Source organism: Microcebus murinus, chromosome 4 (genome assembly GCF_040939455.1).
Source record: "Microcebus murinus isolate Inina chromosome 4, M.murinus_Inina_mat1.0, whole genome shotgun sequence".
Taxonomy (NCBI): Eukaryota; Metazoa; Chordata; class Mammalia; order Primates; family Cheirogaleidae; genus Microcebus; species Microcebus murinus.
Window position 1 is genome coordinate 92,487,482 of NC_134107.1, and position 27,986 is coordinate 92,515,467.

The 27,986-nt window shown below is 55.9% G+C and overlaps 1 protein-coding gene across 1 annotated transcript; it reads right to left on the reverse strand.

Annotated features, from left to right (window-relative positions):
• Positions 1-3,679: 3,679 nt before the first annotated feature.
• DRD2 (dopamine receptor D2) lies at positions 3,680-18,524 on the reverse strand. Its single transcript, XM_012753312.3, has 7 exons — positions 18,119-18,524; positions 12,417-12,526; positions 11,270-11,406; positions 10,023-10,213; positions 8,998-9,084; positions 7,142-7,484; positions 3,680-5,434 (listed from the first exon to the last, which is right to left on the reverse strand). Exons 1-7 carry the CDS (start codon positions 18,401-18,403, stop codon positions 5,241-5,243), a joined length of 1,347 nt encoding a protein of 448 aa, XP_012608766.1. The 5' UTR covers positions 18,404-18,524; the 3' UTR covers positions 3,680-5,240.
• Positions 18,525-27,986: the final 9,462 nt, after the last annotated feature.

The following is a 27,986-nucleotide window of genomic DNA, read 5'->3' on the forward strand; positions in this document are numbered from 1 at the left end:
CCCGCTTGCTCCTGTGTTCCATCCAGTTCTCTCCTGCTGCCGAGGCACACAAGGCCGTTTGCTGTTCCCTCCGTGTTTGCTGACTCGATGACAGCAGCAGGTGTTTGCTATAAGGTAAGGTAAGGTAAGGGACAGAGGACGGAGCCAGGCTGGGCTGAGGTGGGGAGGGAGCTGTGGGAGGCTGGGTGTGATGGACACAAATCCTGGCTGAGCCACCCCCTAGTTGCACGACCTCAGGTTTCTGAAACTATCTTGGCCTTCATCGTATCACTTAGCAGTGACAGTGCTTATCTCTGGGCTGTTGTCACAGTTTAATCCGATGCCATGCCGGTCAAGTTGCAAGGCAGTTAGTAAGCACTCAACACATTCGTTTCTTGCAATTTCCCCTACATTAGAGGAGTTTTTCTCTCCAAATAAGGCACAGACAACCCAGGCTGTGGGAGCCGCTGCTTGTTTTCCTTGCCAGTGCACCCAGGGAAGGAAGGCAAGAATTTCCTTCAGTGCCTTGTTGTGTCTGTGACACTGAGACCTCCTGGGACACACCTGGAAAGGGTCAGGTCAGCAACAGGGCCAGGGCAAGCCCCACTAGTCAGGTATGCTCACTGAAGCACAGTCGTGAGGACGATCCTCAGATGGTGTCACCCAGAGCCTGGGGTCAAGTCCATGCTGTCTGCTTTTCTGGCTCTGAACCCCAGAGCAGAGAAAGCCAGGCAATGGAACTGTCTCCTCCAGGGCCCCTTCCTTCCTCTGTCGCCCACCCATGCCTTCCCTGGCCCCTGCCGCTGCACGGAGCCCGGACTCCAAGTGGCTCTTCCGGCAGCTCTCACACTCCCGGGGAGCAAGGAGACAGAGTGTTTGGAGTTGGGCCGACTCAGAAGATCCCAAAGGTGTGGATGCCCCAGCTTTGTTCCCATACAGTCCCCTGCCCCAGGCCCTGCCCCTCCCTCCGCTGGCCTGGCCACCTTCACCTCGCCTGCAGCAGGTGTCAATGCGGGAGAAAGCCACATGCCACTGTGGTCATGCAACACATCCCATGGACTCGGGGCTGTCTATGGCTCCAACTGGGAGTAAGAGCCCCCCCACCAGGTGCCCTCCAGGCGGGCGGTTCTGCCAAGCAACTCCTGCCTGTTCCCTCCCCGGGGGCCAACCTGGGCCTCTGCTCCTGGGAGGCCTTATTTGCTAAGTAGCAGAACTGGGATGGGAGGTGGAGTAAGAAGTTGTTCTCACCAGTTACCCACTTCCCCCCTCCCCCAGCCAACAAAGCCAGGGGGTGTCTCCCCACTCCGGAGATGACCAGCCTGCTCCCCATCAGCTTCCTGCTTCTCCTGCCTCCCCAGCACCCAGATGTCACAGAGTCAGAGGTACCGGGTTGGCAGGAGAGGACCCTTAGCACACAGATGCCCAGACTCTGCCCTTTTCACCACTGAAACCCCACTACTACTAATTGTAACCCTGCTCTGCCCTCCGCACCTACTCATTTGCTTGCTAGGGCAGCCCAACTGGTGTTACCCTAAATGTTTGAGTCCAGGCAGGTTTTTTTTCTTTCTATGTCTTTCTCAGCACACTAGCCTCTTCCACTTGCACTCAGGGAAGGTCAAGAAGCAGGGCTGGAGTGGAAGGTCCAGGATGCAGAAGCAGAAGACCTAGCCTTAAAGGCGAACTGCCTTCCCTGTACCAGGGCTTTTCTTCTGTACATGAGATCATAGCACGGCTCCCCTGCCGGTTAGGAGAGGAACACACCGTCAGGGAGGGCATAGCCCATAGAGGCCCCGGCACAGATGGGAGCTGCAGACAGAGCCTGGGTCACAGGACCCAGGAGGGCAGTGGGCCAGTGGGACACAGGGAGACCAGGGCTAGTAAGTAGGTTAAGGAAGCCACGCAGTCCCCGGGGGCAGGGGTGGTTTAGGAATGGATCCAGGTAGGTGGGGACAGTGGGAATACCCCTACAGCGGGCCAGTCTTCGGTGTTCCTATTTGCAGGCAACTGGCTGTGCCTGTCCTGGGACCACTGGGAAAGCAGGATCTGCACTAGCTCTTTCAGGGCCTCCTGCCCCAGCCATGAAGGAGGTTCTCCACGCTGTCAGTCTTCTTGCCCTCACCGATTCCGTACCTACCTGTTCGAGGCCAAGGCTTACCAGGGCTGCTGTGCCTCACATCACCTAGGAGGATGATGCCCTGGAGGTGTGCAGAGCACGCCTGTGCTTTGTCTGCCCTCCCCAAGGCCCTGGCAGTGGGCCAGTGGAGCTTTCTCGCTGTCGTGTGATCACTGGGTTAACGCCTGTCATCCCTCTAGACTGTGAACTCACAAAGGCAGGGATCACGACCCCCTTCCACACTGTTTTATTCCCTGCACCCCACCTAGGGCCTGGAGCACAATAGTTGCTCAATAAATATTCACTACATAAGACACCAAATGGGTGTCTGGATGGACGGAATGATGCACTTTCTTAGCCTGCTGGACTCCACGCCGTCTCCACTCCCAAGACCTCTCCCAGCCCTTGGCCACCTGGGACTCCTCCAAAAACCACTTGGGGAAGAATAAGGGCCCGGAGCCTTGAAGACTTGCGGCCACATCCGGACCTGCTCCTTTGTGACTGTCAGACCCCCTTGCCGGTCTGCGATGACACACGCAGAGTGCCCAGCTGCGCCTGACCCTTAGGCGGCGATCCCCCACTGTGCTCCGGGGACGAGGGGGCCAGAGGGGAGGTGCAGACGCCACTGACGTAAAGGCCGATGAAGGGCCCTCTGATTGAAAGGCACTCTACAGAGAGACCAGACACACGCTGAGCTGCAGGGAAGGGCAGAGCGGGGTGGAAATTCAGAGGGCTTCCCCTCCATCCTGGCTGTGGAGAGAATGGGGCCATCGTCAGGGCGCCTTTGGAGAAAGCCTGAGCCCGGGCGGGCCGCCCCCTTCCATCCTTGTGTTCCCTGGTCCCCCTCCTCCCGTTTCTGTGCCCCTGCAGTGCTGAGGGGGGAGGGGGTGGAGCCCGGCCCTCCCCCTGCCCACTCTAGCTGTCAATCTGCTGTCTGGCAGAAAGACTTGACGCCTCTTGACAACTGTGGGCAACTTTCCCCTGCCCCACCTCCCGCCCCTGCCCTGCCCTCTTCCCCTCTTCTCCCTGTCAGCCTCTGCTCTGGGTCTTCCTCCTCCCTCCTCTCTCTCTCTCCTTTTCCCTTTGTCACCTGCTCGGTTCTCACTGATAGACCTGTGGGCCCTCCTGAGATTTCTGATAATGAGATAAACCTTAGTGCTCCCATCCAGGCCAGGATCTTCCCCAGCCTGAGAGCATGGGAGTGTGTGTGTGTGTGTGTGTTGGTTCAGGTCAGCTGAGAGGTCCCTGGAGCCCCTGGGGGTCTGATGTCTCCCCAGGAGGTAGTCACTGGGTTACTGCCCCCCCACGCCCCCCCACCCAGAATAGGGCTCTGTCTTGCCCACCTTCTGGAACCAGGGTGCTCCTGGGGACAGGAGCCTCTCTCAGGGCTTAGCACTACACGCAGGTTCAGGGGGAAGATCAAAGTCCATAATTAAAAATGTTCAGGGCAAGTTAAGTGCTCCGAAGTTTGGTGCTAAAAATATTGTATTTAGCATGCAAATTATGCCCTGACAGCTCCCCAGAGCCTGAGCCCGTGGGTGCCGGCACCTTGTTTGTCATCAGCACTGTTATTCTCAAGACGGTAAGAATATTCCTCCTTCACCGGGTTGATTTATATTTCATTTTTAGAAAGCTAAGTTTCTGTTGTTGGGACAGTGCCAACTGTCGCCTCAGAAGGCTTGGAGCTACGGGTCAGTCTGGAGGCCCAGAGGAGGGAGATCTCTCCAGGCCACAGCTCTCAGGGCCTTCCCTGCCCCTCAGCCTACACCACAGCAAGGGACACAGAGACACAGAGTCAGGGCAGGGGACAGAGACAGACACAGGCAAAGCCAGCACCTCAGTGGCCACCTTTTGCACGAAGCCTTCTCTGCCCTGGTGGGTGAGAAAGCCAAAGGATGGCCCTTCCGAGGCACTGGGACCTGAGATGGGGAGGTAGAGAGGTGGGGACCACCCGGCTGCTGTCGGGGAGGACCCTGCCAGGCACCTGAATGCTGAGGATGGAGGTGGCACTGCCCCTTTCTGCCCAAGGGTCCTGGAGAGCCACTCTTGTCAAAGTTTTATTGGTTTGGTGCATGGGGAGTGATGTTACAGAGTCTGGGGCCCGGGGCTCCCCCAAGCTGCGGCTCCCCCTCCTCCCTCAGGGCAGGGCCAGGCCAGGCCAATTGTATCCAGCAGCCTCTTAGCCATGGGCTTCTCTAAGGCAGAGGCAGTGGAAGGGAGGGGACACAGGAGAGAGAAGCCGCCAAAGGGAATAGAAAAGGAAAGTGTCTTTGCATCAGAGTGTGGCAGGAGGCAGCCCCCAAAGAACCTCGGACGCCCCCCGGCCCCGGCCCTGACATGGTTCCAGGCTGACTTCCCTACCTGGCCCCAGGTGGCCGGCATCTGCTATGAGAGGGGCTGCATCTGAAGCCACCGGAAGGCCGAAGAGTGGGCTAGGGCCAGGGGGTCCTCTCCCCACAGATATTCTTGGGGCCCTTCGAGATTAGAGTTCCTCCCCTCAGAGCATGTGGAAACCGCTTGGGGAGCTGTAACGGGGTGGGATGTGTCAGCACCCACTGACGTGGAACGTAGGGGCTCACATCGGGGTGGAGGCGGGAGCTGAGATTTTTGGCTTGGTCTTCTCTGGGGTCCGTCCTGCAGTCTGGTATGTACATGGGTCATCCAGAACTAAATGGTCACCAGGGTCCTTGGCAATAGCTCTTGCTTCCCTCGTGTGTGCCTCGTGGGGTGTGAACTGTCCACCTCTCCCCACCGCCTGCCCCAGGCCAAGCCTAACAATCAGAGAGCACTCGGTCCCCGGGCCCTGACTCTGGCCCCAGCGACCCCAGTGCCCCAGAGAAAGGTCAAGAAGATGGCTGCATCTTTGGTGCCAAGGAGAGGGGCCCGGAGGCGGGAGCGGGACCCTGGGAGCAGTCCCCGAGCCGGGTGGTGCAGCCCCAGGGCTAGTACCACACCCAGCTCCCTAGCACTACCCTGGCAGAGTGAGGGTGTGCGGGGTGCGGAGCCAAGCTAACACTGCAGGGCCTGCCGGGGTGAGCAGAAGGCTGCGTCCACCCTGGGCCTTCCTGCCCATGGCCTGCAGGGGTGAGGCCCGGCGGGCCTGAGCAGGGAGGCGGGAAGCAGGCTGCTGTGCAGGCGGGCAGCAGAGTCAGCAGTGGAGGATCTTCAGGAAGGCCTTGCGGAACTCGATGTTGAAGGTGGTGTAGATGATGGGGTTCACGGCGCTGTTGACATAGCCCAGCCACGTGAAGGCGCTGTACAGGACGGGCGGGATGTTGCAGTCACAGTGTATGTTCAGGATGTGCGTGATGAAGAAGGGCAGCCAGCAGATGATGAACACGCCTGGGGGAGAGGGCACGGTCAGTGCGGCCAGGGACAGCCCCACCCTGTGCACAAGATAGCAGGCTGCAGCTCAGGAGCACTGCAAGAGGAGTCCTGGTCTTGGATTCTAGATCTGCCTGATGCCCATTTGCAGCGAAGGGTCCCTTCAGCTCCCTCAGCCTCACTTTCCCCATCTGTCAAATGGGTATAATAATACCTATCTCCTAGGGAAGGATACTCGGTTTAAAAACAAATCCGAAAGGTTACCGTTCTGACCCAAGTCAGCCAGTAGAAATGGAAGTATCTACTCTCTCCTTCCAGGTTGTCTTTGAGAACAAGTCTTCCCCGTGAGCTGGAAGTGGAGGGAAACTGCTCCTGGCAGTGTGGGGCACATGGTTTGGGGAAAGGAAGCGCCAAATACCTACGTACGTAACTTAGTTCTCACGGCACCCTTAGAGGTAGAAGGGAAGCAGGCTCGCAATGGCTCTGCCACGCACCCAAAGTCACTCACTCTTGAGCAGCAAAGCTGAGAGCTGAACTTCAGTCTCTTCAGGTCCCCAAATGGCCAGGCTCTTGCTCCAGCCTTCTCCCAATCTCCCCAGCCTTGGTGGATACACCCTTGCCAGTCCCTGCCTTGGACCACGCCCTCTCACCTGGGCCAACCGTCTACCTGCTCTGCCATCTAACTCAGGTGCTCTTTCTCCAGCACCTCCTGCTCAGGGGGGACACTCGGCACAAAGGCAGCATGTACGCAGAGGGTCCTCCAGGGACAGACGGCATGCCCAGGCGCAGAGCCGTGTCTGGAAGGGACAGGGCTACAGGGCAAATCCCCTGTGCCCTGCAGCACAGGACCTGGCTTCAGTCCCACACTGCCACGCCCCGGCCCATGGTCATGCGTGGCCCTCACCCTGCTGGGACCGTGTGCTCTCATTCGTAAACCAAGAGCATAACACCTGCACCGCTCACATCCCGGGACTGCCGGGAGGGCGAAGGGGATCGCAGGTGCCACCTGGAAGGCACAGTCACATCAGTTCCTCCTTTTCCCAACCACCCATGTCAATCCACCCCTTGATTTTTGAGCTTCATTAAATGGTTTTCCAGGAGGTTTTCACTCCAAAGCCCTGCCTAGCGGACAGGGCTGCCCCCTCATTTAGGTCAGGGGCTGCCTCCCAAGGCCCCTTTATTTATCCCAGCTGTGGTTGCACAGGTTAATGCGAGTGAACTGAATTTCCCAATTCCTCAACAATAGCGATAGTGACAAAAACCATAATCACTACATATGTGTGCTGCTTTGCAGTTTGTAAAGTGCTTCCACCAACTGTATGTCATTCAACAGCCACAACAATGCTGAGAAGTGACCCTACTCTACATACGGGGAGACCAGAGACAGAAAGGGACTTGCCTGGGGACATGTGAGGTTCTGGGGACATTACGATAGACTGGTCAAGTTCACACTCTCTGGAGTCAGACAGCCTGAGTTCAAATCATGGGTGATCTTGGTCAAGTTATATAACCACTCTAAGCCTCTGTTTACCGATCTGTAAAATGAGCACAGTCATAGACTCTACCTAATAGGGCTGTGTGTGCGTCAAGTGCCTTGGCCTGGGCCTGAGAAATGCCAGTCCCGGTAAGGAAGGGCAAGGCCGGGAATGGGACCTGCAGTGATGGATGCTCTCCTCAGCCAGGGCTGGGCAGGGCCGCTGTGGCCAGCAGCCGGGGCCGACTCACCGAGGACAATGGCGAGCATCTGAGTGGCCTTCTTCTCCTTCTGCTGGGAGAGCTTCCTGCGGCTCATGGTCTTGAGCGAGGTCCGGGTTTTGCCATTGGGCATGGTCTGGATCTCAAAGAACTTGGCAAGCCTGGGGTTGCCGATCTTGGGGTGGTCTTTGGCATGCCCATTCTTCTCTGGTTTGGCGGGGCTGTCGGGATTGCTGTGGAGGCCGTGGTGGGAGGGGTCGGGGAGAGTCAGCTGGTGGTGGCTGGGGGGTATGGGGCTGTACCGGGTCCTCTCGGGGGGGCTGGTGCTGGAGAGCATCTCCATCTCCAGCTCCTGGGCTCGGCGGGCGGCCTCCTGCACCAGAGGCAGAGAGCTCCAGGTAAAGCCAGACCGGTTCCCGGGCATCAGCCCCCAGCCCCACCGGCCCCTCCCTTTGCCCCTCTGGACACTCCTGCAAATGCCACAGGATCACCCTGCCAGGGGGCAGGAGGACGATCACCGGGAAGCAGGGACTGTCCCTGGCCCCCTTCCTGCAGCAGTCCTTATGCACCCTCAGTATCCCATAACCACTCTGTGGCGGCTGAGTACCAGGCACTTCTCTTGCATAACCTGAGCGACACTTGCCGAGTGCCAGCTATGCGCCAGACACCACGCTGGCTGCTGGGGGTGAACAGCTGGGGGATGTTCAGTCCTGCCTCTCGGAACTCGTGTCCTAATTGCACAGAGGGCGCCCACCCCGTGCTCCCTGCCAGCCTGAAACACGGGGCCCAGGGCTCCCACCAGCCCTGTGGGCACCTGGACCAGCACACCCTCTGTAGCCTCCTGGCTGGACAGATCCAGGTGCCGCTGACCCCTGGGGCCCATGTCTTCCCTGCTGGCCGGCCCTGGCATGGGTCCACTCAGGCCCTCCCAGGTTCTGCCTTAGGCTCTCCTACTTAAGGTCTTGAAGGTCTTAGTCTGAGCTCCTGAAATGCAGCTTCTCTGTGTGCCCAGGTGTATAACCGGGCCGCTGCCGTGGCCCTGATCCTGAGTCCCTGTTTTGGCACCTGCGTCATATACAGCTTAGTGTCCTGCCCTTGGAGTACAGGTGAATGGTGGGGACCCTGCTTCCCAAGGACGCTTGGCCTGGGCTTTCTGTGTGGCCTTCTTTTGGGTTCCCTGGCCCCATTTTCTGTCCCCCTGGGGGATAAAACACCTGCTGCTTGGACTCTGGTACTATTGTCACTGGGCAGAGCTGGGGCCCCGCCGGGCTTGTGCCCCTCTGGGCGCTACTTGCAGACAGTGCCTCCCCGCCAGCCCCTGCGGCTGCTCCACCCTCCCCCAGCTCCCGCCGCCAGCCCCAGACCTGCCTGTCCGAGAAGCAGCAGGTGCCGGGGGCAAGAACACGGGCGTGGGTTTCTGACTCACATAGGTCTGGGCTTAAATACCTGCTGTGTCACTAACTGTTGAGACTTGGGTGAGTCACCTATCCTCTCTGAGCCTCTGTTTCCTCTTCTGTAAACTGAAAATCGATTCAATCAATAAGACTCACCTCCCAGGGTCGTGGTGAGGATTTGATGAGATAATAGGCATGTGGCAGGTATTTGAGAAATGGGAGTAGCCATGATCATTTTTATGACACTGTTATGGCCAGGTCCCTTCACCCCACTGTTTCCTTGTGCTCGGGGTACGTGCCTTGCAGAGCTGAGGGCTCTCGCCCCACGCCTGCGAGGAGGTTTGTGGGGTGGGTCTACCCTCCGCCAAGGCAAGTGGGGGTGCTGGGAGGCGCTTCTCCCTTTGACCCACTGCTGAGGGCTCAGAGCCATGGCTGGCGGGCTTCCGTAGGGACAGGAAGACCTGGCTCTGGGTCCCTGACCTGCACACTTACCACTCTCCGCCTGTTCACTGGGAAACTGCCATTAGACTTCATGATAACGGTGCAGAGTTTCATGTCCTCGGGGTGCGTGCAGTTGCCCTGTGGAGGGAGCCAGCACATGGGTCACACGGGGTGGTGGGAGGGGGAGAAACCCAAGGCGGAGAAGTCCACGGAGAACTCAGACGGGACAGAGGGGCTCAGAGATCAGGAGGGCGGGGCCAGTGGCAGGTGAAGGTTGGGATAGAGATGAGAAGAGGCGGGCGGGACGAGGGGGCACCTGCTGAGGGCCTGGCACCATGCTAGGCACCGCACGTCCCTTCCGACGTGGAATCCTCAGGACCACCCTGTGAGGTTGGAATTACGATTCCTATTTCACAGATGACGAAACTGAGGCTCAGAGGAGTTAAGCAACTTGCCCAAGGTCACCCAGCAAAAAAAAAAGTGGCAGTGCCAGGATCCGAACCTGATGTGTCTAACCTAAAAGCTGTTGCTCCTTCCGTGCCCACGTACTGTCTCTTTGGGGGAGGGCGGAGAGAAGGGGAGAATTCACAAGGCATAAGAAGGGGGAGATGACAGAGAGCAGAGGAGAGAAGAAGGGAAGAGGAGTCGAGGAAGACGGAGGTGTGGGTGGCGGGCAGGGCACAGAGTGTAGAAGGTAAGGGCAATTGGATGGAGGCGTCAGAGGGAGGGACAGAGGGATGGAGGGACGAGGGCGGGGAAAGGAGAGGCTAAGGACAGAGCAGAATGGAGCCCAAGGGGCACCAGGGAAGAGCTGCTGCATTTGGTCACAGAAATCTTCCAGCAAAGACGTCTCCTCCCAGCAGGTGCGCACCGAGGACCCGCCTCCCGCCCTGCAGATCCCAGCCGCTCTCCTGCCGTCCACGCCTGCAAAGCCTGCAAAGCCTGCCCTTGCCCAGCTCCTCGGAGCTCCCCCAGCCTGGACCTCCACCTGGCGTGGGGCCCCGGCCCCCACCTGCGCAGGAACGAGCCCCTTCGGAGATAGGTGGGGACACGTGGAGGAGAGGGGGGTCTCGGACCTTGAGTGGGGCCCTCAGGTTGGCCCTGAACGCTCGGCTGCTGCGCTTGGTGTTGACCCGCTTGCGGCGCCGGCGGAGGACCACGTAGATCTTGATGTAGACCAGCAGGGTGACGATGAAGGGCACGTAGAAGGAGACGATGGAGGAGTAGACCACGAAGGCCGGGTTGGCGATGATGCACTCGTTCTGGTCTGGGGGAAGGAGAGCCCGGGCGGATGTAAATAAATGCACGGCGTAAATCAGAGCATCGCAAACACAACTGTGAGCAACAAGCCGACCGGCTGCTTCCACGTTTCCCATTACCATTCCTGTCATTATTCGGTCATTAGCTTTGTCATCTGTGGCCGCACAAGTGGAGCCAGAGTATTCAGACGAAACGATGCAAGAAAATTATTTTAAAAGAGTAAATCATTATTTCAGTCTGTCCTCCATACTGAGGGGGAGGCCTGCCGCCTTTCAATTTTAGGAACAGGATAAAACTTGGTCCTGTTCTCTGAACTCCCCTGTGTTCCGATGTGTAGCTTACGTTTCTCTGTTCCCCTCCAGGTCTACCAGATGTCTCAATCTCAGGGTCTTCCCAGATCAATCCAAGCATGTTTAACCTCGTTCCCACCGCTCAGAATTCCTGTGACACTTAGCTATTGTACCACAATTTCAGGTCTTCATCGTACCCTGTGTTGTTATGGTCACAGAGGTGCACCTGCAGTGGCTCTTGTCTCTCTGACAAGAGGAAGCTCCATGCTAGAGGGCACTTTTCGTGTCCTCTGCCCGAGACACTCTGACTCTGCCTCCCACAGAAACGGGCACGTGGTCGGCTCACCTGCTACCTCTTTCCAGCTGCCCTGGGCTCAGCTGGCTCTATGGGCTACAGCCTCATAACAGAAATACCATTGTCAGGGGTGGATGGAAGCCCACATAGAGCCCACCCCATGTTTGTGTGTGCACACGCATACACACACACGCAGCCTGTGAGGCTGTCTGGCCTGCTTCAATTTAACACAGGTGGAAATTGCCAGACACCCTCCTGGGCCATCATCCCCACTCCTCATCCAGCCCCATTGTGCCCGGGCTGTCGTTTCCTCTCTGGCCTGACCTGAGCCTGGCCTAAGACACCCAGCTCAGCCTGGTCCAAGACACCCAGTCCAGAGTGGCCAATAGGTCCCCACTGGGCCTTTGCCCATATCTGTGCCAGGGACTCAGCTCCCATTGGGCCAGCTGTGCCCCAGGTGAACAAAGACAGGTCTCACCTGTGTTGTTGAGTCCAAACAGGAGCGGGCAGGAGATGGTGAAGGACAGGACCCAGACGATGGCGATCATGACAGTGACTCGGCGCTTAGAGCTGTAGCGCGTATTGTACAGCATGGGCATGGCCACAGCTGTGTACCTGCAAGGGTGGGGGACCCTGAATCTGGGGTGCAGGCCCAGGGACCCCTCCCTCCACAACATGCACACAGCAGACACACCCCGTTCCTTGGGGCTGGACAGTTGACCCACTCCAGGAAGCCTGATATGCTGACTCAACCCTCCCTCCTGTCCACAAATTCAGACAGCAAGGACAGTGGCAAAGCCCAGTCAAGCGCTTCCCAGCTGGCTGGCTATTACTCTAAGCACCCCACTTGGATTTTAGGATTTTTGAGGGGCCATGATCTGGGTCTTTTGCACCAGTATGGTTTTGAAATGACACCCTCTGCACCTGTGCTGAGACCACGGACGGCGGGAGTGTTTGTGATGAAGTGGCAGCCAGGCTCCTCAGAGCAAGGCTTAAGCCGCATTTAGCAGGAAATAATAACAATGGCAACTGCTTACAATCCTCCCTTACATTCTTCTACCCAGAACTTCTCATTCATTAACTTATTTCGTCTTCCAAGAATGCTGAGAAGGGACTGGGGCCAGGACCCCTAGGAACCCAGTGGCATATCTGTGAAAATTAGCAAAAGGCTCCAAGGATGCATCTCAGCAAAGTGGCCATGGCCTGGGCCCCTCGGCATTTTATGCAGTTATGCACTGCAGTCAGGGGGTGGGTGTCATCGTTGTTGGTTTCTAGAAAATGAAACTGAGTTTTGAGAACTTCCATGATCTGCCCAAAGTCACATAAGTAGGAAATGAAAGAAGCAGGACTTCCATCAGAATCACATGCTTTCCCTGTTATACCGTCGCTATCTGGGTGTTCTTGGCAGCATCCCTGTTCATAGATGGCCTCTCTTTAGGGAGTCTGTACTCTGCCAGCCATGCACGCATGCACACACATGCACACACATGCACACACAAACACATGGACCCGCGTGCACTCAGCCAGCCACACAGCGTCACAGACAGGGCCCGGCCCTGAGGAGAGGTGGGGCGGCTGGAATGGTGAGTGGCCAGGGTCACGTCTCCCACTCTGGCTGGGCTCACCTGTCAATGCTGATGGCACACAGGTTCAGGATGCTGGCTGTGCACATCATGACATCCAGGGTGACAAAGATGTCGCAGTGAATCCTGCTGAATTTCCACTCGCCCACCACCTGGGGACAAAGCAACATAATAGATGGATCGCAGGAGGGTAGATTCGCTTAGGTCCTGTGCCCGGTCCTCCTGGGGCAGATGGGGACATGGCTCAGAGGGCAGCTGCAGGAGCCTTGTGGGTCTCTGGCTGGGTCTGAGCAGAAAGGGGCAGTGGCGTCCATGGGTGTCTGAGGCCCTTGCTCTGGCATCTCTACTTCCAGACACATAAAGCCGCATTGTGCTAAGAACTGTGCTAGAAGAAAGACAACCAACTTACTCTGAGTACCCCAACTTTGAACCTCAATCTGTAGGACCTGTGATCACCTTGTGATGTCCCGTGTATTTCCTTAGATCCTGCCTTTGTCCCCTGGCATCCATGCATCACAGGGACAGCTGTGGGACTACATTTTCTTATTTTCTGTGCTCCCGATGCTTTGGCATTTGGGGGGCTAATAAACCCCAGGGAGAAACTTCCCCTCCCAGGCCTAGCTAATTCTAAAGACAGGAAGTGACTGACTTAAGAGCACACCTCTCAAACACAAGCCAGGCGCCCCCTTTATCTCTCACCTACTGAGCCACTATTTCCCCTGCCCGGAATCATGCCAGGACCAGAAAAGGAGGGCCCGCCCTCATAGCCCAAAGCCCTCAAGAATTATTCAGACTAGCGGATCCTAAACTGCTTGCTCTGCCCTGCCTGCGTTTCCCATGGGGAACCCAATAAGGCTGAGGGCTGGGCGCTCCCCTCCTGACGCCAGCCTGGCCTTCCCTCCTGCGGCCCTCCCTGGCATGCCCAGCCTCTCATTTCTAGGGCATCCGTGAGTAGCATTCAACTTCATTTCCAGTGGCGTTGACCACCCTGTGTTATCACTCAGCCATACCTCTAGAAATTAAATCCCAAGTATGATTTTAGAACACCCATTTTACGGATGAGGAAACTGAGCCTAGGAAAATTGCAGTGACTCGCCCGAGGACTTTCGGCTCAGCCTCTGGTCCTGCCCTGGCCCACGTTCTCGGGGAGCCGGGCAAGCCCCGCCGTGGCTGGCCCTGTACGTGGCAGAGCCGGGGACCAAAAGTGATCTGTTAAGAGCAATGGCGGAGACGCTGCTGCTCTGTGACACAGGGAGGAAATTTCTGCTGCTCAGTATAGCAGGAGAACGAAAGAAGGGAGATCCGGCCGGAGCCGTAGGAACACCAGAGTGGGCTGGAGAGGGGCTGTCACGAGCTGTCCGTGGTGTGATGGGAAACGAGGAGTCTAGCTCCCAGCAAGAAGAGCGTTTTACACACGCACGCACACACACACATTCTCTTCGTCAAACCCCTTACACGTGCACGCTCATCTGCACACCCGGTCCCTCCTGTTCATGCCCACACTCACACGCACTCGCACAGCAGGCTGGCCCCGCAACTCTGGAAGTGTGGAGCAGCCCCCATCCCTGAGGACGGAGTCGGGACAGGCAGACACACCTATGGCTTCTACCAGTAGGGGAAGGGAGGAGCGGGAAAGCCCCCCCCCACCACCACCACCACCATGGCTAGACTGGGCAGGCTGCGTGTCACAGCGCAGCAGGGCTAATTATAACCTTGCTCATCTCGTCACTGCCCTCTCTTCTGCTCCCAGGCATGAAACCAAATGCTGGCATTTAAGCTCAGCGATGGGCAATGCAGCTGCTGTCGTCCTGTGTGGGGGAAACAGCAGCTTTCCCCAGAAGACAGGAAGCCTCTTGTGTGGCACTGTCTTCCTGGGGTCCGCACGGGGGCCCTGTGCGGCTGCATGGACCAGGTGGGCAGGAGCTGACAGCTGGATGTCTGGTGGGGGTGGGGTTGGAAGGGCACAGAAGGGGCTTCCCTGGAGTAGACAGAGTCTACCTCTGGGGCACCACTGGGCAGTGTCCCAGGCCCACGTGCCTCACACCCCACTGTGTAGCCCCTCCTGGGATGGGTTCTTGGGAGCTGCTTTCATGCCTTTGGGGATCTAGGTCTGAGATATCAAGGCCCTCTTCCCCATCCTCCCTGTCTCCTTCCCTCTTCCCTGCTGTCCTTCTTTCCTAGAAACTCTTACTGAGAACTTACTGTGCCAGGCTCTATCCTAGACTCCTGGATACAGTTGTGAGCAGTTCAGACAGAGTCCCTGCCTTCAAGGGAAACTTAGATCACCCCAGTAGGCTGTCTGCAGCCCAGAAGAAGGTAGGGTTTCCTCTGTGGTCCCAGGAGCAGCTGCTCTGGAGAGTGGGCTCAAGAGAATGTACTGGTAGCCCCTGTTCATAGAATACCTACTGTGGGCACTGCACTTTATCTCATAAGGTATTGCTTATCCCCATTCATAGATGAGGGAACTGAAGCCCAGAGACGCCATGTAGATTGGCCAAGGTCACCCAGCAAGTGTGCAACAGATCTGGAATTTGAAACAGGTTACCTGGGCATCACATCCCATGCTCTTTCCTAAGCTGTCTTAAAAGCGACCTTCTAGCTTGTCGTAATTATGTGAAAAGTACTTGGTATACATAAGACATGAAAAGAAGAGACTATCATTTCAAGGGACACACTTGGGGTCAGAGAAGAAAACAGATGTGCCCAAGATCACTTGGTGATTTAGCAGCAGAGGATGGACTGGCTCGGGGTTTTCCAGTCATTCCCAGGGCTCTTTTCTCCACACCTGTGGGCATCATTCATTCATCGACATTATTGTTCACATGAAGCCAGCAAGCCTGTGCTGGCTCGGCTAAATCCCAATAACAATTTTCATAATACGAAGCACTCACCATGTGTCAGGCACCGTTCCAAGCACTTCATGCTCACATCTATAGAATGCAGACAGTAAACCTCAGAGACAAATGACATGACCGCCTCTCCTGGACACCTCCAATCAGCTACCTTCTTCCTGCTAGGGGGCTTTGCCTAAAATGCATGTGTGTCCTCCCTCCCCTGGATAACTCTTCCTAAAGCTCACTTCTCCTTGCAAGCCATCCCTGACACCCCCAGACTGGGCCTGTACCCCACACATCCTATGGGGACCAGTGCTCCAGCCTGCAACCCCAGCATGGGGGCAGGACACAGAATGCTCAGTACATGCTGACTGAGTGAATGGATAACTAACTCTAAGACCCTTGTTCATCCTCTCAATCTCATCTCATCTGGAAAATAAATGCACAGAGAAAACCTCACCTCACAGGGTTGCCAGGCCCCCATAGAATGCAGACCAGTGGCCCCTGACTGTCACCTCTCAGGAACTCTGCCTACCAATATCTGGGTGGAAAGGGGTAGAGTCGGGCATTGAACCCAGTTCTCTCACTGCAAAACCAGCGTACTTTCCATGTACCGAGCAGGATAAATAACACACACCTAGTCCCGGGCTAGGCAGGTACCAGCATGGCAGGCTATCAGGGGCATTTTTGCATTGCTGGAAATGGAACAGGATGGAATATTCTGGATGACCAGAGCACCTCTTGGAGAGAGAACAACAGTATGTGGTTGTTGACCAGACATGAGGGTAGGGTGAAACTCCACCAGGGACATTCTCTAGAGGCAGGGGACAGCTGAGATGATGTCCTCTAAGCAGAGCTCGTGCCCAGCTCCAGTTTGGATGAGATCCTACGGGACAGCATGAGCACCGCCATGTATGCATGTCTTCTGCACTTTGCCCCCCGAAACGCTCAGCTTCACTTTTAAAACAATGGCGGACAAGCATGTTTAAAATATCTACTTGAAGGACTTACAGATTCCTGGGAACCCAACACAGCCCATGTACAGATTTGTCCTTCCCTGGTGTCTGGGTAAGGATGAGGGGTCTAGAAGCTAACAGAACCCACGCCCAAAGCCAGGGGAGGACATGCCTGCCTCTGAGAAGAGAATGCCTCTTCGCCTGGGCATGGGGAGGGGTGAAGAGAAAGGGGAGAGTCCTCTCTATCGGGAGGGGTGCTGGATATCTCTCGTCATCTTCATCTTCATCACTGCCATGGCTGACCTTACATAGCGCTCACTGTGTGCGAGGTTCCGTGCTAAGCACTTTTCATATATTAACTCACTTGATTCTCAAGCAATGCTGTGAGGTAGGTACTGTTATCATCCAGACAGGTTGTCTGCTCTACTGTTTTTTCCTGCTGGCCTCAGGTCTAGGACGCTCCTTTGCAAGGGAGCAGGAAGAGATCGAGCCTAAGAATTAAGAAGGGGCTCCCCACAGAGAGGCCCTTGGATAGGACGTGAGATGGATAAAGTCTGGGGGCCTCTCGAAGATGCCAGCCATGGAGGAAGTGGACCCCTGGCCTGCGCCACCTGCGTTTCTGTGTTGTTTTATATTTATTGTGTTTCCTTTTAATTCTTCCTTAATATCTAGTCAGGCCATTTTGAAAGTTGCAGCCTGTTTTGGCCGTGGTAAAGAAATCCAAGGGGTGATGGGCCAGCACTCCCTGTGGCCCAGTGTGGTGGTGACAGCAGGAAGCTGGGGCCTGGGGACAGGGAGGTGTGCCGCTCTCAACCAGCCGCCCTCCTCACCAAAGGGTCTGCATTTTCTTTCAGCGATGGAAGCCCTTCCCCCAAGGCAGGGGCTGGCCTGTCTTGCCCAGGGCAGGAAGGTGACAGCTCCATGAGCTGAGTGGCGGCCCTTTCCTGAATCCCTGGTCAGCTGCCTGTGTACCCAGCCTCCCAGGCTGCCTTCAGCCCCGAACAGGCCACCCCAGAACCCCAGGCAGAGAAAGGGGCGGGATCTAGCTTGTGCCCACCGACGTTCTCTAGACCTTCCCACACCTGCCTGCCAGCCCCGAAGGGTGTCCCCACTCAGGGTTTCTCCCTTTGCTGTATCCTGGGGGAAGAAAGGCAACTTCTTCTCCAAAGCCTCTGTTTCCTATTTTGTAAGTGAGAAGAGTGGTACCAAGTCCCAGGATTACTGTGAGTATTTGCTGGGTCTGTGTCCGCACCATAGCGGGGCTGCCTGCTCCCCATTCGAGGTGCAGAGCCGGGCTCTGTCCTGGGCTGAGCAATGGGGAACTGCATGGCACTACTTAAAGAGGGAGCTACAGCACAGTTCATGGCAGCCTCTACCCTGAGGTCCTGGACACGGCACCAGCACAAACTGGGGAGGGGAGAGGGTTGGGGAGCATAGAGTAGCAGCCCCGATCCTGAAGTAGGAGCGAGGAAGGAAGGGTTTGGGCCTGGGAGCACAAACATGCTCCATTTTGGGGAGCCCCACCAGTACTCCCATTTCTAACATGACCTAATGAACCAACCCTGGGACCAGACAGAGTTCCGGTTTGGACCCGTCAGCCGGGTGATGCTGCAGAAGTCACCTAACTTCTCTGATCACCTGGTTCATCATCTGCATGCAAAACGGTGGTAATAACGCCAGCCTCTGAGCTGCTGTGAGGATTCTACACGAAAATGCTGCATAAAAGGTCCTTAGTGCAAGGCCTGGCACTTCCTAAGCACTTTATAAATGGCAGTTATGATTATTTAGGAGACAATCTGCCCATCTTTTAAGGAGAAAAAGTGAGCCCAGAGCGGAGGAAGAGCCCACCTGGGGAAGCTCCAGGCAGCCTGTCGCCGAGGCCAGCGGGGAGCCCAGGCTCCAGGGCAGGGCCCTCCTGGAGAAGGCGCCAGAGCAGGGCGGGGCCCCCACCTACCTCCAGGTAGACCACCCAGGGCATGACCAGCGTGGCCACGAGGAGATCGGCCACCGCGAGGCTGACGATCAGGTAGTTGGTGGTGGTCTGCAGCGCCTTCTCGCGGGACACGGCCATGCACACCAGCACGTTGCCGAAGACGATGATGACGATGAGCAGCGTGAGCAGCGCGGCGTAGTAGTTGTAGTGGGGCCTGTCCGCCTTCCCTTCCGACCCGTTGAAGGGCCGGCTCCAGTTCTGCCTCTCCAGGTCATCATCGTACCAGGACAGATTCAGTGGATCCATCGGGGCGGCGGAGCCACAGGGTGGCCAGGCTCTGGCCAGGAAAAATGGACACAGGGTGTGAGAGGAAGGTCTCCCTCCGGGGGCTCTAGGGCGAAAACCAACCCCCGGCACTATTAACCTAGCTCAGGACTTCTAAGTTTTGCAGCCAACAGTTTTCTTAAAAGGCTGGGCCTCGTGCCACTCTTTCGCTGGCAAGTTCTTATAGATGGCAGAAAAAAAATGAGCAAGTGTAAATTTTTTTAAAGTATAATAAGATGAGCTTGAACGGCGCTGATCAGTCATTCATTCGTTTTCAACAAACACTTCTTAAGTGCATCCCATGCCCCGCGTGCTCGAGATAAGTCAGCTCGCCTTTCCACCTTCCAGTGGCATTCACTCATTCTCGCCGCCATAAATATTGATCAAGCACAGTTCCATATAGTGCCAGAAACACAGGCAGGAACAAAATATACATGGCTCTGCAGCTCACATTCTAGAAGAAACAACAGGCAATTTAATTAATCAAGCAATTAAATCTACGGGGTGGTAGGGAGGAGGAGATGGGATGGGGAGAGATGCACGACCTAGTTTAGGTATTCAAGGGAGGCCTTCCAGAAGAGGTGGAGGCTGAGCAGGAATCAGCCGGGTAGAGACTGGGGAGGCGAGGGGGAGGGTCTGGACGCAGGAAGCTGCACACGCAGAGCACAGAGCTAGAGGGCAGGGGCCCCGGCAGCGGAGGGCTTGAAAGAGACTCGGGGTAGCTGACGCAGAAGGACTTGGCAAGAGTTGAGTCTGGGACGGCTGCGACACGCGAGATCACAGAGGGCCTTGGAAGTCCTACTGGGAGTTTATACTTGATCCTAAGGGCAGCGGGAACTACACGATCAGATACGTCTTTTTCTTTAAACTTCAGAGACCTTGGAATAGATGATTCTGACTGCGGAGTAGAGAATGGATGGGAGGGGCCCAGAGTGGAAGCAGGACAGCAGCTGGGAGACCGTAGCAGGAACCCAAGTAAGAGGTGACGAGGTTTGGCAGGACACATGCAATAAGGGGAATGGGCGTCTCACCCTGGGGGGAAGACTTCCCGAAGGAGGTGTCATCTGGGATGCAGTGGGAGGAGCTAGCCAGGCGCCTGAGTTGGGGGAGATGTTCCAGCCAGACAGAACACAACATGGTCCCAAACAGCAAACGATTCCGTTTGGCGAAACATGCAGGGCGTGGCGGGAAGGTTGAGGAGAGTGAAACTGGAGGGACGTGCACAAGTCCTGCTGGGAGCCCCTGAAAGGCTGGGTGCAGAGGAATGAGCCCACTGGGCTGGTGTTCCTGAAAGGTCACTGGCTGCCGTGATGTAGAAGAGAGCTCAGGGGGGAGTGGGGTCATGGCTGTGATTTAGGTAAGAGATGGCAGTTGCCTAAATGAACAGACAGTGGGGATGGGGGTGGAGAGGCGGGTCCACAAGCAGGAGCCAGCTTGAAAGCCAATGTCATGGTCCTTGTTCACTGGGTGGGTAGATGTGGGGTGGGAGGGGGCTGGACAAGCAGGGAGAGAAGGGGTCGGGGACAACTCTGGGACTTCTGCCCGGGACTCTGGGCGGCTGGCGGCAGCACACTCGGGGGGAAGAGGGAGCTGAGGGGCTCGGCAGCACACTCGGGAGGCATCGGGCATAGATGAGCTTGACAGCCCGTGTTTTGGTTGTGATTGAAACATAATGCATGCGTAATATCGTTGGCTTTTCTGCTAACAAAAGTGTTCCTATTTCACACAAAAGAATTAAATTTATCAGCATTTCAAGGCATTCCGTACAAAGCACCGTGATTTCCAGGTGCTTTGCTACCCCAAATTGAAAACCATCAGTTTATTGCCACTCAGGTGGTGCCATGCCCTAATCGGTCAGCGGGGCGTACCTACTGCAAGGGGTCGGGGGGTGATGGAGCAGGGTCTGTCCACCTCTACTCCTCATCCACATGCCCCCGCCCAGAGCTGGCAGACTGGACGTGTCAGACCCAGCACCACCACCCTGGAGTCTCAGGGAAAAGCAAAGTGCCTAATTTCATGTGGGGTGACATGGAACGCCACCCCCAGCAAGTCTTCCAGTTCCAAGGTAATGAAGCACGCACACGTGTCATATTGATGCCGTATTCTGCAAAGCCAACTGGTCCCTTTCCCCGTTTGGAGCACACAGCAGGAGACCTGCACTTACGTATTGATCAAGCACCCCGGGCTGCTTCTGACATTAATTGACTCAATCAGCATCTATTGAACCTGCTGGGCATAAAGCACTGTTGGGGGCCTGGAGACGTGCAAGAACACTCTCTGCCCTGCCCCCCCACCTCCTTAGTCCCTCTCCCGGTGGGAGCCTAAATTAGGGAAACAGAGTCTGGCCTTTAATCCTCTCTCATAGATGTCATAGCTTGTGGCTGGCCCAGGGAAATGGTGTGACCTTGAAGGAGGCCACTCTCTTCATCAGTGGGCAATCACTGTGAACTGTCGGTGCCAGCACTCCCGGGAGTTGGGGACGAGGGCCATGGTCTGGGGGAGTCTGGGGGGTACACCACGGCATCCACTACAGCTGATGTTTGGAAATCAGAGAGCACATGCGCACGTGCACACGGCTGGGTGTTCACAGAGAGCTTCTCAGAGGAGGGCTGATGTAAACTGGGACTTAAAATTATGAGCACAATTTAGATGGCAAATGCGAGCGCTATGGGTGAGATGGGGTTGGAGGGGAGCACCCATTCCCCTGGGTGCTGGTTACTCACTGGGCAAGGCCGAGTCCCTGCACCCAAGGCTGCAAAAAGGCCTCCTGTATTTAATTTACCATTTATTCTCGATTGTTCTTATTGCTTTTTGCTGATACATATGTAGTATATTTATAGAAAAAAAATAGAACATGAAAAATGCCTAAATGCCTGTAAACCCTATTAGCATCTTGGTACAAGGCTGCGTTCTAATCCCCAGCACCATCCCTGGTCCCTACCATGTCCTCGGCCCCCTACCTTCTTGGAGCTGCCATCTCTCATGAGCAGGGGCTGCCCAGCTGGCTCTCCCCTTATATGGAGCTGAGCAAGAATTAGGACATCAGCACATTCACCCTTCCAGATGAGGTCTCCAGCATGACAGGTGCTGGTATAACACATGGGCTGAAGACCAAAAAACCTGGGTTCAAGTCTCAACTCTAAATACTTACTAGCTTTGGGGCCTTCACCAGATTATTTGGCTTTCCTGAGCCTCAGTTTTCCCATCTGCAAAATAGGGATCGTAATAATTGTCGTGAGGATTAAGTAAAATGATGCACGTATGCCCAGCACAGGTAAGCTCTCAAGAATGTTAATTTTAAAAATCAAACCAGGTGGTCAGGCACAGTGGCTCACACCTGTAATCCTAGCGCTTTGGGAGGTCAAGGCAGGAGTATCAGTTGAGGCCAGGAGTTCAAAACAAGCTTGGGCAACATAGCAAGGCCCTTGTCTCTAAAAAAAACCACAAAATTAGCCGAGTGGGGTGGCATATACCTCTAGTCTCAGCTACTCAGGAGGCTGAGCCTACAGAATCATGTGAGCCCAGGAGTTCTAGGTTGCAGTGAGCTATGATCATGCCACTGCACTCTAGCCTAGGCGACAGAGCGAGACCCATGTCTTAAAAGAAAAATTCAAGCAAAAGAATTAAATGAAACAAGCAATCAGACAAAAGCCTGAGACTCAGAGAGATGAAGAGACTGGTGCTGTCCAAATGCAGCCCACTAGGGTCACAGGTCCTCCCGGCCTCCTGCTGCTACGCCACACTGCCTCCTGTGGCCATCCTTGAGAGTTGGGGTAGTACAGGGACTGGATGAAGGAGGAAGGGTTCCAAGATGCAGCAACCAAACCCTTGAGAGGAAGTAAAGGAAAGAAAAGGCAAAGTCTTTCCTTGAGCCCTGGATGCAGGACAAACCTAAGCAACCCTTGGAATGGGGTAGCAGCTGGCCTGGAAGAACCAGCTCTCCTGGCCCAGCTCCTATAGCCTGTGACTGTAATACTAATCATCACATTTCATAGGCTCTAGGACAAAATTGAATAAGATGCACCATCATTTCATGTACCACTGGGAAAGAACAAAATGCCATCAAACCCTAATACAGCTCGAAGATGTCATCCACTGTCAAATGCATTCTGAATTCTGAGACACAAATGGGGGTGGGGGATGTGCACCTTAGAACAGATAAAATACAGGGCCATTTATCTGCTGGCATTTTCTCAGGAGGCCCAAGGAAACCTGAGTTTGCAGATCCGGGCTCCCTGGCTGCAGCTCCAGCCCATGCCTTCCTTTCTGCCTCCTGCCCCTGGGCTGCACAGGCTGTTGGGCTCGAAGGAGCATCCCATGAGAAGGTGTGTGCCCCATGAGAAGGCGCAGGGAGGAGCTTCTGCATCAGGCCATGGCTTGTGCCTGCAGGAGGAAGTGGAGGGAAGGCTTCCACTGAGGCAGCTCAGGGCTATGCCGGGAGTGCTGGCCTGGCTCTGGCTCTCAGGAAGCCAGATGAGATCACTGTTCATTCTAGGGCTCAAAGAGGGGCAATGCAAAGCTACACAGGGCAAACCCTGGGTTTGCCATAACACTTCGAATTTCTAGTTCTTTTTTAAAAGAGAGACTGGCTGAATATCTAATCCATGGTACATCATTCTTACATTCGTAAGATTTTTCGTAATAATTGAGATCGCATATTATTTTTAAAAATCTGTTGTCGGAACAATCACTTTAATTTGGGGTTATGAAAATATGATCAACTTGCTCACCATCGTCTAAGAGCCACCTCCTTCTTCCTCCCAGGTGGTTTCTGCCTCATACACAAAAGCTCCAAATAACAGTCCCCAGCCAACAAGTATTCAGTGAACACCAATATGTGTGTGGTCACTGCCATTTCTCAACTTTGTCAGGTGTGGCTGCGTGCCCTTGTCTCTTGGGAGAGGGATGGACTAGCTAACCCTGCACGTGCCCGCGCCCGCTCTCGTCCAAGGAGTAGCTGCCGCTCCCCCAAGTACCATCTCCACCTCCCTGTGCAGCGAAGTGGGGCAGCTGCTGCTTCCTGCCACACCCTCCCCTGCCAGATGCTTGCAGACACGGTTCCACGGGTGCTCCGGGGCCTCCTGAGTTTTTTGTTCTCAGTTTCCCTGGGTGGAAGCCAGGAGGAAGGGGAGGACTGTTGAGAGTGGCCTGCAAGCTTCAGGCCGCCAAAGTGCCAGAGATCATGTGCTCCTCAACTGTCTCCAGTAATCATGGTTCTGCCCTAGCTCAAAAGGGCAAAGATCTACTAAAGGATCTTCCAGAATCATCCACTCTGGTGCTCAGTACCCCTGTCCACCAAGATCTCCTTAACATCCAGCCTAACCCCGGCCTGCTGTAATAGCGACTGTCTTTGGAAGCTTCCAGCAGAGCTTCCCAATAAGATGTCTAGAGTGAGCCAAGGGGTGTGTAAATAGCAAGCCAATGGAGCAAGGAGCCCTGCCTTTCTAACCTCAGCAGCCTCTGCCATTCACCCTGTGTGCCTTATAAATGCTACTATTTTCTGGCCGGGCGCAGTGGCTCACGCCTGTAATCCTAGAACTCTGGGAGGCCGAGGGGGGGGGCGGGGGGATCGCTCAAGGTCAGGAGTTCGAAACCAGCCTGAGCAAGAGCAAGACTCCGTCTCTACTAAAAATAAAAAATAATAATTGGCCAACTAAAAATATATAGAAAAAATTAGCTGGGCATGGGGACACATGCCTGTAGTCCCAGCTACTTGGGAAGCTGAGGCAGGAGGATCACTTGAGCTCAGGAGTTTTAGGTTGCTGTGAGCTAGGCTGACGCCACGGCACTCTAGCCCGGGCAACAGAGTGAGACTGTTTGTCTCCTAAATAAATAAAATAAAATAAAACGCTACTATTTTCTGTGGGTGGTCTACTTTGAAAATTAGCCAGCTCTCAAATTGATAAGTGCTGGGCAAACCCAAATACCTGAGGCTGATCTGGCCCACCAAAGGCTGTCTGAAGCAGGCCACCCTGCTGAGACCACCCACTGGTTCAAGTTGATGGGAAGTAGATGTGGGCATGGGGGGCTGCCCTCCCAGGCACATCCCGGATGGTAGGCTCCCCAGCCTGAAAACAGAAACCAGCTTCTCTCAAGTGTAGTGGAAGGAAAAAGGCTCCTCGAAGGCTCCACAATTGGGGGCTGTCACTTCTCTAAGAAAGAGCTTGGAGACTGTGGTCACCTGTAGTCCCCAGGCTGGTGGGGTGAGGTCAAAAGAGCCAATCTGCTAGAGCAGCCAGGACCCAGGAGGAAAGCTGGTGGGTCCAGGCAGGGGACAGGAGAGGGCTCTCTCTCTCTCTCTCTCTCTCTCTCTGTCATTTCTGTGCCATCGGGGGCACAGAGCCAAGGAGGTGGGGGTCGAGGGAGCCCCGGTGCAGCACAAACCCAGCACCCTGTTTCCTATGCTTCAGTCTCAGCTGAAGGCTTCTAGCTGCCTTCCCTGAAAGTTTGGCACTTGAAGGAATCAAATTGTCTAATTAAAATTTAACAATTCCTTATCAGGCTCGATGGCAGGTGAGACACTGCTGTCTTAAACACATCATTTTTTCCTCTTTTCTGAGATTTGAAGCATTTCAATGAAAAAGTCGAGGGAGGGGGGAGGAGAAAAAGCATTTCACATTTGCATCTCAAAAGCAGCTTGTTGGAGTGACTTGGGTTAGATGGGAAATGGGAGGGAGCGAGCAGGGGGCTCCTCCCCAGGACACGGGCAACCTGCTACCTGCTCCTGCCCCTCCAGGCGAAGGACCAGGCTGAGATGTGGGGTGGGCCCTTCCTCAGACTCCCCTGCAGCAGCAGAAAGGCAGAGTGGGGATGGAAGAGGGAGGGGAGTAGGGACCCCTATTCCTTCCTACTCCTGAGAGAACAGGAGAAGAGTCACTGAACAATGCCCTGTGCACTCTGGCCCGGGGTGCTGAGGAAACGGAAAACTCATTCCCAAAACCCTAGGCCTGGCAGCCACAGACGCCCTCTGGGCCTGGATCAGGGGAGGCTGGAGCAGGTAGATGCAAAGGCACAGCCACATGGGAACAGCAGAGTCTCTGGGTCCTGGGGCTGGGACCTGTGGTGGGTCTCTGGGGAGGAGGAAGGTGAGGAAGAGAAGGAATGGAGAGGAATATTAGGCTGGAGAAGAGCCTAGCATGTGAAGGTGGGGCGATGGGTGTTGGCAACCTCCAGGGCTCACTACTCCTCCATCCTCACCCCTGCAGGGCTTTCCCGGCATCCCAGGCCCGGTGCAGGGGAGCAGCGTGGTGAGGCTGTGGGTCTGGCCCAGGCATCAGCGGTCACCCCTGAGGGAAGAAACACTGATTGCTTTTCCCAACTAGCATGGAAGGGAACCCCGTCCTGGGCTCCTGGACTCCCTCCAGACTGCAGCCTCAGCACTGCTACCAGGGAACCAGTGTGGACTAGAGACCTAGCAAGGGGGAAAGCCTGCTCATGGTAGCCCAGGGAGTGGCCTGGAGTACCATTCAGGGGTGATGGGTAGCAGGAGAGGCCACACACTGACACCTCCCGCTTGTTCCCACACCCCCCAACACAGAGCCCAGGCATGGTGAGCCTCCCAGGCCAACCTGGAGTTCCCTAGAGGCAGCTAGCACAGGGCCACTCGGCAGCTCCGCGGCAGAGCTTCAATGCATTATCCATGGGGGACAGTGTCAAGGTTTCTTTAGCAAGCATGGAACAGCTGGATGAGTCTCCCACTCTGCTCTCCGGCTGTGCTTGGCCCTACCCTTCTGGGGCCAGGAGTGTGGGCACAGTCTTGAGGGCCTGAGGTTGGTAACCCTGGTTACCTGCTCAAAGCCTCTCCCCTGCTCCCTGGGGTTAACCCTGGCCAGCGGTCCCTGGCCTTGCCTCCTACCTCACAGCAAAAATAGGAGCTAGCCTTAGGCACTCGCTTGACTTGCTGTCACCAAATCCACAAACCTACCCACACAGGCAGCCACCTTCTCCTTCCTTGGGGTTCCATCATCCCAGCTCATAACCAGGCCCAGACCGGCCTCCTGGGGACAGCACCCCTGTCCTGGCTGGCCTCCCCCTCCTCCTCACCCTGCAGGACTATCTTACCAGCCCCTCCTTCAGGGAAGCCTCTGCCAGTCCAATTGAGAGCCCCTGCTCTTGCTTACTGCTTTCACAACACACGTGCTCGTTGGCGCCACTTAGCACAGGTGTAATTAAGTCATTATTTGTCTAATGATTTGTTTAGTGTCTGTTCTTGCCAAACTGCAAGCTACCCCAACGCAAGGCTCACATCTGTCTTGTCTGCCATGCTGTCCTCACTCCGCAACGCGCAGACTGCCAATGCTGCGTGCTCCATAATGCTCGAGAGATGCCTGCGGAGCTCGAATCTGCTCACGTGGGAAGGGGCCAGTCCCTATGTCTTTTTCTGTCCTGCAGTCTTCTCTCCTCCTGGAGCCTTCTCCAGGGGTTCCAGTAGCCTCCTCTGAGATCTCCCCCCAACCCCCTGGGTCCCAGTCACGGTGGCTATTCGGCATTGTGTAAAAAAAAAAAAAGAGAGACGGAGAGAGAATGGGTGTGCATGAAAGTGAGTGCAGGTATGTGGGGAGGCGTCAGAGGCGACATGCAGTCTGTGGAAAGGGAAGCACAGAGCTGGTGGGGGTGGCTTCTGGGCTTCTGGGCGGCCTGGGGGCCCAGGGCTTGACAGCGTCCAGATTGGCACCACACTGCGGGACAGAAGTCACAGCAGGCCGAGGCCGCCCGGGAGCCATCTCCTCACATCAGCGCCAGCCAGGACCACAGAGCATTCGCTGAGAGCAGGAGGGTGAGGGTGGGGCAGAGGGGTCCCCAGAAAGAGGCTGGGGTGCGCACAGCTCCTGGCCCAGCTGGGGAGGGTCTGAGTGAGACTGCCTAGGAGCAGGGGGAGACCAGAGGTAAGCACAACCTGCTCACCTCCAGACCCGACCCTCCTCCGATCTCTGCTGCTTCCCAAGGTGGCCAAGTGTCCTCGGGTCTGCCCAGATGTCCCAGGGAGTGTGGAGCACCCAAGAGGCCCAGGCAGAGGCAGACGTCAGGGCTTCCTAGCCTGGCCTCACTGCAGGCCCCCGAGGCCGGGGCCACAGTGGGGTGAGGCAGGGTCTGCAGACACAGTGAATGCAAGAAGGGGTGTCTGCCTGACAGCCCCATCCCTGAGGATTTTGATGGCTCTGTAAAAACGTCTCCTCACAACCTGTCAAAGTGTCACAAATTAATTAACTGTTAGCTGGAGTGACTCAGTGTGGGGAGGGGGTGGGGAGAAGGGCCCCGGTGACGCCGAGCGGGTGGTGGCGGTGCTGTTCTTTGCGTGTGCAGCCTTTTGATTAAAAATCCTCGCTGCTCCAGCGCCATGCTCGTGTGCGTGCTCGGGAAGGGGCAGATCGCTGGGGCAGCTCACGTGCGCAGCGGAAGACGGGTGGGTGGCAAGCAGGTGGAGGGGCAGGGCCCAGAGTCCCCTTCTCCAGAAGGGGACACAGTGGGGAGAAGGAAGCCTCTCGGAATCGCTCTGGAGATCTAAATGCAGAAGGGAGCCCACAGGCTGCCACTGTTTTCCTTCTCTCTCTCTCTTTCCCTTCCT

Coding starts and splice junctions, on each gene's coding strand:
- DRD2 (XM_012753312.3), bottom strand. CDS start 18,403: ATGGATCCACTGAATCTGTCCTGGTACGATGATGACCTGGAGAGGCAG. Junction 12,527..18,118: donor CCTGGGTGGTCTACCTGGAG/GTAGGTGGGGGC, acceptor CTTTGTCCCCAG/GTGGTGGGCGAGTGGAAATT. Junction 5,435..7,141: donor GATGCTCGCCATTGTCCTCG/GTGAGTCGGCCC, acceptor CCTCTCCCCCAG/GCGTGTTCATCATCTGCTGG.